We start from the raw sequence: 13,142 nt of genomic DNA, 5'->3' as shown, positions 1-13,142 counted from the left end.
CTTTAGATTTAAAGAATTGTCAACCTAACTAAGATTGTTCATTTAGGCAAAATATTCTTTTTAAGGTAGAATTCTGTTGGTTTACTAGTCTAGTCTGACCGTATTTACCATTACCATAACAACTCATTAAATTATTTCCTAATTCAAGCAATCTTGTTATTAAAAATTCATTAACACAGATGGCAACTTAATTCTAGCCCATTTATCTTAATTAACTGAGGCAAACTTATACTACCACTCTCACAAGCATGGACTCAAAAGCCAGACTGCCTAGGTTTGCATTCTGGTTTCTCCACTCACTAGCCATGTGATCTTAGGTACGTTATTTAACATCTGCATTCTTCACTTTCTTTGTCTATGTGAGTAATACTAGTGCTACTTTACAGAGTTGTTATGAGGACTAAATAACATAAACTCTTAGAATAGTGCCTTGCATATAGGTAAGCCCCATATAAATGTTAGTGATAAACTACAGTCACTACTATTACTACTGCTACTACCTTTTCTTCTTCTTTTACTACTATTACTATTTATTACTATTAGTAATATTAGTATGGGATTAGGACATAAAACTTTTGATAGACAAAACTCATTACACTAACACAATATGCTCCAGTTTACGAAGCTCTTTTTCACAACAGCTCTAGGAGAGGTTTTAGCCCTAATTTCTAGAATATGAGGCACAAAGTGGTTATTTGACTAGTGTAAACCACACATAAAATATGTAGGTAGTATAATTATAACTCAAACTTAGGCCTCTGAACTCTTTCTACTGCACCATTTACTGTCTGGAATAATGAGACTTGGCAAAATGCCAAGAAATTACTAAAAATAAAGCTATATATAAATAAATTGCTTATATCCTCCAATTCCATCTCCCCAGTGGGTAGCAGCTGGTCTTCAGATTAAGGGCATGGGAGGTAAACTTCCTCATCTTTAATCTTCCTATGTCCAAATATATATCTCTACATCTACTCTTCTCACTTACTCTTGTGTATTACTGAATTGGAGTACTTAAAATGTAGATGTTAATTCTGAAACAATTAAGTTTGACTATCTCAGATATAAGAAGAGAACACTGAGTCTACAGAAGAAAACACAAAGCTCCTTTGCCAAGATCTCATAGATGTCAAGTGGAAAAGCTAAGACAGGAACATAGATCTCATGACTTCCAATTCAGAACTATTTCTGCTACGACCATCTGCATTTCTTCTAAATCATACTCCATGTATCTTCTTAACTTTCTTGGTTGCAGCATCAGTGATTCATTCCCAAGTCCAGCCCAGGTTACTTCTATCCTGCCCTCTCCACTGACTCTGTCAATAGTCACTGGTATTCTATTTTACTATTTTTTAATCCCTTAACTTTACCTTCTGTGAACATTCTGTTTCTGTCTTTGCTTTTGCTGCTGGACTTTTTAATAATCATTTATTCTCACTGCCTTCAGTGATCCGCCACACATGCTATCCAAAGTCCCTGAAATCTGGCTCTTGCTTTATCCATGCTATTGAAATCTTGTAAGTCATTAAGAATTTCTGAGTCAATGGCCCTTTATCTGCCTACATTTTCTCTGAACTTTCTATATCATTGGTTCAAGGTATCACCTCCTTCTCTACATGTTCTTCCCCCTCTGCCCATCTCTGGTTTTCACTTTACTGAGTTTCCTCTTAGCTTTTCAATTACTCTTTCTATATCTCTTTCAGTAGCCCCTTTTACTTGTTTCACATCCTGAAAATGGGTATCTCTGAGGTGTAAACCTCAGCCCTCTGATTCACTACATTTCTCTGTCTTGGAGTGTTTCTCTATTCTGATGGCTTCACTATTACTAGTTCACTGTTGCTGAATGTCCTGCTGTAATTTCAAACGTAGAATACAAAAACTACAAAACTTACAAGTTTGCTTCTTTTTTTTTTTCTGATAAAATTACTGTTTTTCTGGTCTCCCGCCTAGAAATTTTTATGTTATATCTGACTCCTCCTGAAGCTCCATTTAAACAGAATCAAGTCCTATGAATTCTATCCTCATAATCTCTCTCATATTTGCTCCCTACCTAAACACTCCCATTCTAATCACCAGGGTTCAGGTTCTTTATACTGTACTCACAAACAAATGAAACTGCCTTACATCCAATACACTACCAATTTATTAATCTTCCTGAAGTGCATAAACACTCTGAGGTATCTTAAAGGCAAAGACTAAGTTCATTTCTTTATAAACTTCCCACAATACCTGACATAAAGCTATGCTTAATAAATAGCTGTTAATTTGATAAGTGGGCTCTTTGAACAAACAAGGGTAAAAAACCATACATGTAAGGAAAAAAAAAATTTGTACCTAGATTTTTTTCTAGAATTTTTGTAAATAATACAAAAGTGAAAAAACATACGGAAATCTCCAAGTTTGTAAGTGCCACTTTTCTGACATGCAAAGACTGAATATCACATTGTCATATGAACTTAATGAAAATTGGCCAATACATTTCAAAATGGATACGCAAAGGAAAAAATCTTGAGGAAAACTGATATATAAATGACACATAAAACACTCAGTAAGCAAGGGTCCTGAAAGGTCAATCAAGATATTCTATTCCCTACAACAACAGTCTAATTTACCACAGGGGCCAAGAAAGGCAATAAAATGTTTTTGTGTTTTTGGAATTCATTCATTTAACAAATACTTATCAGATGCTCAGGTGTGTCAAGTACTGACATTACAGTGTGATTTAAAACAAAATAAAACAAAAACCATATCCTTGCTTTCAGGAGACTTACAGAAGGAAATAAACCATAATTCCATAAATAACTAACAAACTATGTACATAGTGTATAAAGGGGAAAAGACTAATTTATATGGAAAGGACAGGGAAGGTATCTCTCAGGAAGTAAGTCTTAAGTTGCCACATGGAGGATAAGTAGGATCTGGCCAGATGAAAAGAATGGGATCAATAATTGTTAAAGCAAAAAGAATACCATGTACTCTGAGACAGAAAAAAGTCTTACTTGTTTAAGGAAGGGAAAGAAATCCAAGGAGGCTGAGTACCATAAGATGAAGCTAGAATGGTAGCTAGATCATATAAGCCTTCTCATATTAACACTTCTTATAGATGTTATCACAGATTTTGAATTTTAGCCCAACTATAATGAAAAGCCCTTAGTGCCACTGAAGCAAGGGCACTCAAAATATAAAATATTACTGATCTCATGGAATATCTGTACTTATCTAACTTGACAAAGTTCTAATAGATGCCTCAGACATTAAAAAAAAAACTTGGAAAATTGTCTAATATACCCACCAAGCAGATATGTATTGATGCCTTTTATCTGCTTGGTTGGTATACTAGATGATATCAATAAAGGCAGAGAAAAAAAATTAACTAAAAGGGCCACAGCATAGACATTACAATGTAACTGATAAAATTAGTGTCACTTTTCAATAAAAATTTTGGATACAGTTTAAAATGCTAATTCTAGCATATAAAATAGACGTTTAGCAAGTTTATACTTATTAAATCAATACATATTTGTAAATTTTTATTTAAAGAATATGGAACAAATTAAAATTCATTAACTATTCTTGCTATTCAAGGCACTACAAAACTATTGTTCTATCCCAACATAAAGAAACATCTAAGAAATTTAGTAATTGTACTTTTGTAATTGAGTTAGGAATTATGACAGTGTGATGATCAAGTTGTAAGATGCAGCAGTTGAAAAACTCCTATACTATTTATTGAAAGAAGAGAATCTGGAGAGAAGAGAAGATGGGGGAAAAAAACGTCCCATTGAAAGTGTCACAAAAATTTGATGTTCATAGTATTATTAAACAACTGTGGAAAATATTTCCAAAAGTAAAGTTACATAAAAAGTACCTGCAAAACCTGACAAGTCAGTAGAAAGTGATGAACCACTTGAGCTTTCAATAACTGCTTAATATTAAACATCTGCTGGTGGTGATCTGCTCTGATGAGGACTTCTAGAGCCGCTAACAAAGTTTCCCAAACACCTTGCTGAGGAGACAAACACACACCAATAAGCACATATGTACTGAAAAATATGCAGCATGCTTTTTGGAAGACACACAATGTGCAACAATTTAACATTGTATATATATTGAGTATCAAAGACTACATGTCTGCAAAAAGCCAATGTCAAAATTTATTCCCTATTATTTTTTGTTGCCAATAGGCTATTTCTAAATAGCTATGTTGAATGCAATATTGTATTAGGTGCTTTCCTACATTACCCTTTCTGTGGCATTAAATGTATTTTCAAAAGATGAATTATCAAGAGGGATTGTTCAAATTAGAGAAGCACACCCATTACCAATGTTATTGTTTTTAAATAATTTATGTTCAAAGAGTGTTGTTAAAAATGTATACATTTCAATACCAATCTGCATATGCAGCATTTAACCAAATAATTTTAGAGCAAATCATACTAAATCAAAAAGTCATGGACAATGTGAAAATTCTGCATTTTAAATTTACTTTCAAGTTCAAATAATAGAATTCTCTGCATGATTACAAACTATGCACTTCAAAGAGTAGTTAGCATCCTTTGACAGTGTCTTAAAATGCTTCTCCCATATTGAATCAATCTTAACTTGTCCATAATACTAGAGAAAAAAAGAGATCTTATACTGATAACTAATATTGAAAGATAACCTTCCCTTCATCTTATCATCCTAAGTGACCTTTCAATAAACCTTTTAACAAAAAGCAAAATTAACTGGCTTGGGTTGCAGAGCCTACTATTTCTCCTGCCATTATCTGGCAAGAATGAACCAAGATATTGATAGACTTAATCATACTCTTCTACCCAGGGTCTCTCTCTTTCTAAGATAGAGCCAAGATGTTCTAAAAGAAAAAGCCACATGAAAACCAGAAGACAAGGCAGCCAAAGTATGAAAACATGATTCAATCTGAAAAGTAGTACCAAGATAAAATAGTGCCAATGTAAACAAATAGCAACAACAAAAAAAGAAAAACCAGACTTAGTTCAAAAATAATTAATTACATAAGAAAACCTTATTTCAAATCCATAGAAGTAATATGTGTCTTATCACTTTCAAATTCAATTTAAAAATGTTTCTTTTAAAATCAAACAACCCCACATTTGCCTGCTCTTTGAAGCACTTGGTCCAACTTTGTCCAAGTTAGATTTTCCAACTTGCAACTGAGCATATTCTTTATTACACATTTATACTGCTTTTGATCCAATTTGTTTACATATGCTATCCCCATAATTATTTGCTTTCTCCCTGCAATATTACACATATTTTAATCTATCTATCTTATCTATCTTTTGTTTTTTTAGATCTGAAACTAAATATTTATTCAGAGTGAGAAAAGGAATCACAACAAATCACAAAGTTTAAAAACTGAAAAGTACTATGAATATCACAAAATCCAGGAACATGGTAATAGTTAGTTGGCTGTTGGACATGCCTTTCAAAATACTTTTCTCTGTTTTGTGGCTGCATACTCTTTAATTGCCTCTTCATATAACAATTTTGTAATATAATTTTCTATAGGAAGAATAGAAAATTCTCTTTCCTCTAGCATATCTGAACTAAATTTATTTTTATTACTAATAGATTAGAAAAGGTTTTTTTTTTTTTTTCCTTTTGCCAGGTGTCGGGGCTCACGCCTGTATCCCAGCACTTTGGGAGGCCAAGGCAGGAGGATTGCTTGAGCCCAGGAGTTTGAGACCAGCCTGGGCAATATAGTGAGACTTCATCTCTACAAAAAAATAAATAAATAAATAAAAAATAGCCAGGCATGGTGGTGCACACATGTAGTCCTAGCTACTTGGGAGGCTGAGGTAGGAGGACTGCTTGAGCCTGAGAGGCAGAGGTTGCAATGAGCCAAGACGGCACCACTGCACTTTAGCCTGGGTGACAGAGTGAGATCCTGTTTCCAAAAAAAAAAGGAGTCTTTTTTCAACCTCACAACTCATTACTGGTAATGTGTAAATTTTTAGGGACTGTTGGCAAGTTGGGAAAAACCATTTTTTAAAAAATTCTAAAGGTATATATATTCTGAATTGCTCCATAATAATATTTGATGATAATCTTGTTATATTCTAATTAGTTCTAGACAATCTAGTTTTCTTTTTCTTGCAAAAATCACCAATACCTACTAGAACCCTGCCACACTTAGAGCAAACAGTCTACACTAGAACTAAGAAGGCTGTATGAGCCTATACCATTACGACTGCTTAAAACTGGGGCAGAAAGGAAACAACCTTATACTCATTCCCTGACTGGGTCCTTGTGAAGACCAGACCAGCCATTCTAGGTGCTGAGATGTAGTGTCTACATCTAAGATCAATCTATGTTGCTTACTTTATACTTACGATGAAGCCTTCCCCTACATACCATGGTCTTATCTCTAACTCCTGGCCAGCGTGGCTCCCCTAGTTAGAAGTGTATCCATTTCCCTCTCCTGGACCTGACTCCCCTGACTCTTAGCAGGCTCCCCTTTCAGAGTTTATGGTAAATGCAAGCCTTCGACTAATCCAAATAAGCCCATATGCTCCTGCCTGACTGCAGTATTCTTAGCCAGCCCAAGTTTGATTTTGACTCTCCAGCTCAGCGTTCCCCATGGCTGTTCAAAACTTTGCATGGAAAATAAGTGCCAGATTTCCATTTATAATTAACATTACATTGAAGTAATTAATTATTTCCTTCAGAATAATGATTAGATAAATATTTAAAAGAATATGCTGGCTGGGAGTGGTGGCTCATGTGTGTAATCCCAGCATTTTGGGAAGCCAAGGCAGGCAGATCACTTGAGCTCAGGAGTTCAAGACCAGCCTGACCAACATGTGTGAAACCCTGTCTATACCCAAAATACAAAAACTTAGCCAGGCATGGTGGCACACATCTGTGGTCCCAGCTACTTGGAAGGCTAAGGTAGGAGTATCATCTGAGCCTGGGGGTAGAGGTTGCAGTGAGCCAAGATCACACCACTGCACTCCAGCCTGGGCGAAAGAGTAACACTCCATTTCAAACAAAAACAAAAACAAACAAAAAAACGAGTACACGCTTCTATTCACAGTAGCTAAAATGTGGAAACAATCTAAGTATCTCTAAACTGATGAATGGATGAGCAAAATGTGGTAAATACATAGAATGGAATATTATTCATTCTTAAAAAGGAAATTTGGACATATGCTACAACACAGATGAGCCGTGAAGACATTATGCTGAGTGAAATAAGCTAATCACAAAAAGACAAATACTATATGATCCTACTTATATGAGATCCTTAGTCAAAAGCAGAATGGTGGTTTCCAGGGGCTAGAGGAAGAGGGGGAACAGGGAATTACTGTTTAAAGGGTACAAAGTTTTGGTTTTACAAAACAAAAAAGATTTACAGAGATGGATGGTGGTGATGGTTGGACAACACTGTAAATGCACTTAATGCCACCGAACCGAAACTTAAAAATGCTTAAGATGGTAAATTTTGTGTTATATGCATGTTATCACAATAAAAAATAGAAAAGGTACATATTACATGCCTCTGCTTTATTCCATATCTTCCAGTCAAGCAATAGTTCCTCTAACAGCTTAACATCTTGGATTATAGCATTAGAGTCTACATCCAACTTAAACTCTCCATTCTCATTCATATAAATAATATCTTCACCACAGCATCCTTCGAGAAGGGTCTATAGAAAATTAGCATTAATATAAGATGCATTAGTAATTGGTTAATCAAAAAGTTCAACAGAAACATTAAGCTTTCAATTTTAGCAATCATTAAATTCAAAGGAAAGCTAGTAAATAATTCACTTCACAAAATATCTTTAACTTGTTTTGTAAAACAATTCAGATAAATAGAAAATTCCAAACTTACAAATATTTTTAAGTGAGTACTTAGGTTCAAACATGGAGCAAAACAAACAGCACTCATTTTTTATGTTTTAAATTGAATTAATCTTCTATTAGGCTTTAAAACCTTTTCAAAAAAGTAGTAAGGATTCATGCCACAAATGTATGGATCTTGCAGTTTAAAGAGGTAGGGGTGGGGGCAAGGGTAGAGCAATCATCTTTTCCCTTAGTACTAGAAATCTCAGAGAGAAATATTTTCACAATGTTACCAAATGCTTTTATCTAGAAAAGTATTTAAATATATGATGATAGCGGGATAATAAAAATGAGCACGAATATCTGTGACTTTAAAAACTAACTTGTAGCAGCAGTGCCTAATGGAATGGTATGCCTCTAGGTGTCTAGAGAACTGGGTTCTCTGCCATAATGGTGGGGGCTAAAGCAAAGATCTTATTAATCTATGGAATGAGGGGACAGCATGGGAGATATCTATGGCCCACCCAGATCTAAAATTCAATGAGTTTATTTTTTCTTACTTTTAAAAAATGCTTTAAAGAAAAGAAAAATGTAATTATTTAAATGATGAAAAGAACTAGAAGAATACCTTAGTTTTATTAACTATACACTAATAAGTTTCCTCCATTTTCTTCAGGAATAACTGAAACACAAAACTATTATTGGAAGACTTTGATGATGAGATGAGTATCATTGCATATGAAACTATAAAAATAAATTTTATGAAGACATACCTTCAAAATGTAAAACCCAACAATGCATTTTTGTTTGATCAACACCTGATGAATCATAGAAAGTCCATTACAATTTTCTAATTCATGTACTCTTTGTTGGTTGTATTTAATTAATGAGAGTATAACTCGCAGTGCTAATGCTTGAGTTTCTTCACAGCTACTGAGTTCAATGACCTAAAAAAAAATGGGTGGATATAGTTTTCTCCCAATTTGCTGAGAGTAAAAATGTAACGTTTATAATCTTCCACTATGTAACATCAATCCAGTAGTTTCTACAAAGTATTTTTTTAATGCTCATACTCTACCTATTTAAGGATTGTGAATAAACAAAACTGAGAGTAAGGCATAAATTCCATGTTCTATAGTCTCTTACATATGCTATAGTATACAATTCACATGAACAACCTTAGCGGTCAGTAGCATTTTATAACTAGTGATCTGAAGTGTCATAAGTTTTTGATAAATTAGCCAACAGACAAACAGGCTCTGCATTATGTGGTAAGGGAGATAAAAAGAAGTAAAATACATGATACTTGTTCCCAATGGGGTCTACTTTTCTGTCAAAGAGATAAGAGGCTAAAAACCACATGTTGTGCCTTGTACTTCAATTTACTTCAACCAACACTTTCTGACAACTACTATATACATAAGAAACACATACTTATTATCACGCTAAAGGCCAAAGAAGAATGAGACAATAGGTATGCCAGGAGAGCACAGAAACCATTTTGACCCCTCTCTGCTTGGTTTAGGGGAAGGCTACACAGAGATAAGATGGCCTAGGAAGAGAGCCAAATCCTGGAAGCAGGAATAAAGGGGTGGCTGGGGGCAGGGCACAGCCAGGGGAAGGGTAAAAGCCTAAATTAGAAGTTCAGAGTACATCTAGGAAGCTGCAGGTTGCCTCTTTGGCCGGATTGTAGAGACCAGGCTCACAAGGCAGGTTATGCATGTAAGGATTTTAAGGACACTGAATTTTATTTTTGTAGGGGAGGAGGAAGGATACTGAACAAGGTTTCTAAGTTTTAGACTTAGAAACATACTTTAAAAGTCTTACTGGCAAGATACTAAACATATAAAGATAAAAATGTAAACATTTTATCTAAGATCCAATCTTTATGTAACTAACAAAATTATATTCAATACCTTGATGAAAGAGAAGAAAACAAGGATATACATTTTGAAACTATACAGTGGTACAAAAGATCACAAAATATTGGTGAGGAGTTAAAGGGCTTTTGATTTTAAAACACTAGGAGAGAATCTATTCAACTAGACAGTAGATTTTAAAAATATGAAAAAAGAAGAGGTGAAGAAGAAAAGACAGATTACAGAGAATGGGGGATCAAATGCTAACAAAATATTTGTAAGAACCCTAACAACAACAAATGCTCATATGCTTCTTATTGCAAAATTAATCAAAGATGCTTCCATTAAAGAAAGCTAGATAGGGAGACTATGAAAACCTGATAATGTTGCAGAAGTTATACTTCGGGATAAAATGAAGATGGCATTCCGAGGATGAAGGAAGATCAAAGCTGCTTTAATTAAACAGGGATGTGGACCCAGAGAAAGTAGAAATGATTTTTACCAAAGTGAGACTATTTGTGCTCCCTAATATAGGTTTCAGCAATCCCTGAAATAGTCTATAATTACTGTCTACTCTGTATCAGGACAGATAATTAAATGATTTATTCTAAAATGGTACGTATGGCCTGAGGCAAACTTTGTATTTCTCCTTTTTGAAAAAACTCCAAACCCAAACAAATTAAAGTTCTGTTTTTTTTTTTTAAAAAACATACTTGCTGACCCTTAGTTTTTTCCTACGCATTGGAAACATTTAAGGAATAAAAGCTTCATAAATTTTATTTTTAAAAGTATCCTCCTTTCAAATTAAAATCTTGTACATTTAACATTTAATTGTACTAATTGCATTTTTGGTTAATAGAAAACTTCTAAAATATTCATAAATTAGAAGAAACCTGAATCATCTATGGCTGAAAGCTTAATAACATATTTAATATGTAATTTTTTATCTTACAAGTTTAATATAGTTGAGTGTAGCTTTTTCGTGTTGTCCAAAAGAAATCCTTTATCAATAATAAATAAGTCATTTCTCTTTAGACAAAACTATAACCAGTGATTCTTACCCTAGCAAAGAGAAAAACAAATACACCAGTTCCACCAATTTCGTGCAGAATGCCTTGAATGGTTTTATATTCAGTAGGTTGGAGATTCTTTAGATGATGAGGTTCTAATAAGATGCTCTGAACTTCTTTTGAGCTGAAGGGTCTTTGAGAGAGTTGAGTTTTCATTTGACCTTTAAGTCTAATCACTGGCTCATAGATGGTGTACTGAGCAGGACAGTAAGTTGTATAAACAACTGAAAGACTTTCCTGAAACACAAATATTTTCATTCAGTAATGACACAAAGTTTAAAATGCAAGCTATCAACTAGCAAGTAAGTATTTCAAAGTGAAAACACACTCAACTGATCCTTTTCTTTGTTTAAAAAACAACAGCTACTACACTAAACAAAGATAAACATTAGAAGCAAGGCTGCTTCCCACAAAGCAAATGATCAGTGATTTATTTAGCAGTGATCAATTGTATAGATCACACCAAGGTTGAGAAGGATTCCAGCTTTGTTTGGTTTAGAATAAATATTAAATTATACTATTACTACTAATATCAACTAAGTCTTAAACCACACTTACTACATACCAGGCACTATTCTAAGCACTTAAAAATATTGGGAACTCAGGGTCAGGTCAACTTTTCTGAAATTTTTGCTCTGCATTTGCTCATGGGCTGACTATTTATTTAAAAGCAACTCTAAACTAGATCTTTCTTTCTACTGGAATAAAATTTCGGATTGTCAACGGTCAGCACACCGAACTAAAATAAAATAGAACTTCAAATATTTCTCCCAGGCAAAGGATAGTTTCCATCAGTGTGTGGCTCCCTGTCAAGACTCTCTAAACTATTTTAAAAATTAAAGTTAATTTTAAATGCAGAATGTATGTTTTTCTTAGAGACAGGGTCTCGCTCTGGCACCCAGGCTGGAGTGCAGTGGCATGACCATAGCTCACTGTAGCCTTGAACTCCTAGGCTCAAGGGCTTCTCCCACCTCAGTCTCCCAAGCAGCCAGGACTACAGGCACCTGCCACCACACCAATTTTTTTTTTTTTTTTTTTTTTTTTGGTAGAGACATGGTCTTGTTATGTTGCAGGCTAGTCTCAAACCCTTGGCCTAAAGTGATCCTCCTGCCTGTGCCTCCCAGAGTGCTGGGATTATAGGTATGAGATTATAGGTATGAACCTTGGTGTCTGGTCCATAGTGTACTTTAAGGTGGTTTTAGTGGTAGTGGATGCCAAATTCAGGCTCAGGAAATCATATAGATTCAGTGTCTTCTCTCAGAACTAGATGGGGGCCTTGTGCTTTGATATTTCTTTCTCTCTCTCTGTCTCTCTCTCTCTCTCTGTCTCTCTCTCTCTCTCTTTCTTTCTTTCCAAGACGGAGTCTTGCTCTGTTGCCCAGGCTGGAGTACAGTTGCATGATCTCAGCTCACCGCAGCCTCTGCCTCCTGGGTTCAAGCAATTCTCCTGCTTCAGCCTCCTGTGTAGCTGGGATTACAGGTGCATGCCACCACACCCAGCTAATTTTTTATTTTTAGTGGAGACGGGGTTTCACCATGTTGGCCAGACTGGTCTCAAACTGGCTGGTCTTGAACTTCTGACCTCGGGATCTGCCTGCCTCAGCCTCCCAAAGTGCTGGGATTACAAACAGGAGCCTGGCCTGAGGTTTATTTATGACCCACAGCAATCAGACGTGCCATCCAGTGTATCTGTGCACCAGCTAAACCAATTATACTCTCTGTTGTGTATGATTATGCTGGAAAAGCAAAGTTTCAAACCTACAGTAGTTTCAATCAGAAATCTGACACCACACTCTGACATGAGGGTACCATTTCTTTTTTTTTTTTTCTTTCTTTCTTTTTTTGAGATGGAGTTTCACTCTTGTTGCCCAGGCTGGAGTGCAATGGTGCATTCTCGGCTCACTGCAATCTCCGCCTCCTAGGTTCAAGCGATTCTCCTGCCTCAGCCTCCTGAGTAGCTGGGATTACAGGTGCCTGCCACCATGCCCGGCTAGTTTTTGTATTTTCAGTAGAGACAGGGTTTCACCATGTTGGCCAGACTGGTCTCAAACTCCTGACCCGAGGTGATCCGCCTGCCTCGGCCTCCCAAAGTGCTGGGATTACAGGCGTGAGCCACTGCGCCCGGCCGAGGGTACCCCTTCTCCCTGACCATTCTTTCACAAACTTGTAACTCCCAAATTACTAAATCGGGCTTAAAGAATTTGCTCTCTAAAAATAGTTTTCACATAAAACCCTCAGAATTTTCATTCATGATAATTTATGTTGAGTTTTGTAACTTATATGACCTATATACTGTTCAGGAAAAATAAAAGGATTAGGGAAATTTTTTTATGAAAACTAATGCATTAACTGAAAACTACTGAGTTAAAGTTACTATTTGAACAAACATCTGTGTGAGCTCC

At 35.4% G+C, this 13,142-nt stretch overlaps 1 protein-coding gene across 10 annotated transcripts in view; it reads right to left on the bottom strand.

Annotated features, from left to right (window-relative positions):
• The window catches only part of LYST (lysosomal trafficking regulator), a 217,038-nt gene that overhangs the window by 98,399 nt on the left and 105,497 nt on the right, over positions 1-13,142 (bottom strand). For 4 of the 10 annotated variants that reach the window (XM_074040199.1, XM_074040160.1, XM_074040042.1 and 1 more), the window contains 3 exons: positions 10,733-10,978; positions 8,586-8,759; positions 7,454-7,673 (listed from right to left, as the gene is read on the bottom strand). In XM_074040199.1, coding sequence (XP_073896300.1) covers positions 7,488-7,673; positions 8,586-8,759; positions 10,733-10,978 — 606 coding nt within the window. In that variant the 3' untranslated portion in view covers positions 7,454-7,487. Of the gene's footprint in view, positions 1-3,868; positions 4,007-7,453; positions 7,674-8,585; positions 8,760-10,732; positions 10,979-13,142 lie in introns of those variants that run through there. The other 6 variants (XM_074040127.1, XM_074040098.1, XM_074040021.1 and 3 more) reach the window with 3 other exon arrangements.

This window comes from Macaca fascicularis, chromosome 1, assembly GCF_037993035.2.
Source record: "Macaca fascicularis isolate 582-1 chromosome 1, T2T-MFA8v1.1".
Taxonomy (NCBI): domain Eukaryota; kingdom Metazoa; phylum Chordata; class Mammalia; order Primates; family Cercopithecidae; genus Macaca; species Macaca fascicularis.
Note: the sequence above shows the minus strand (reverse complement) of the source record. Positions and strands in the feature narration are given on the sequence as shown.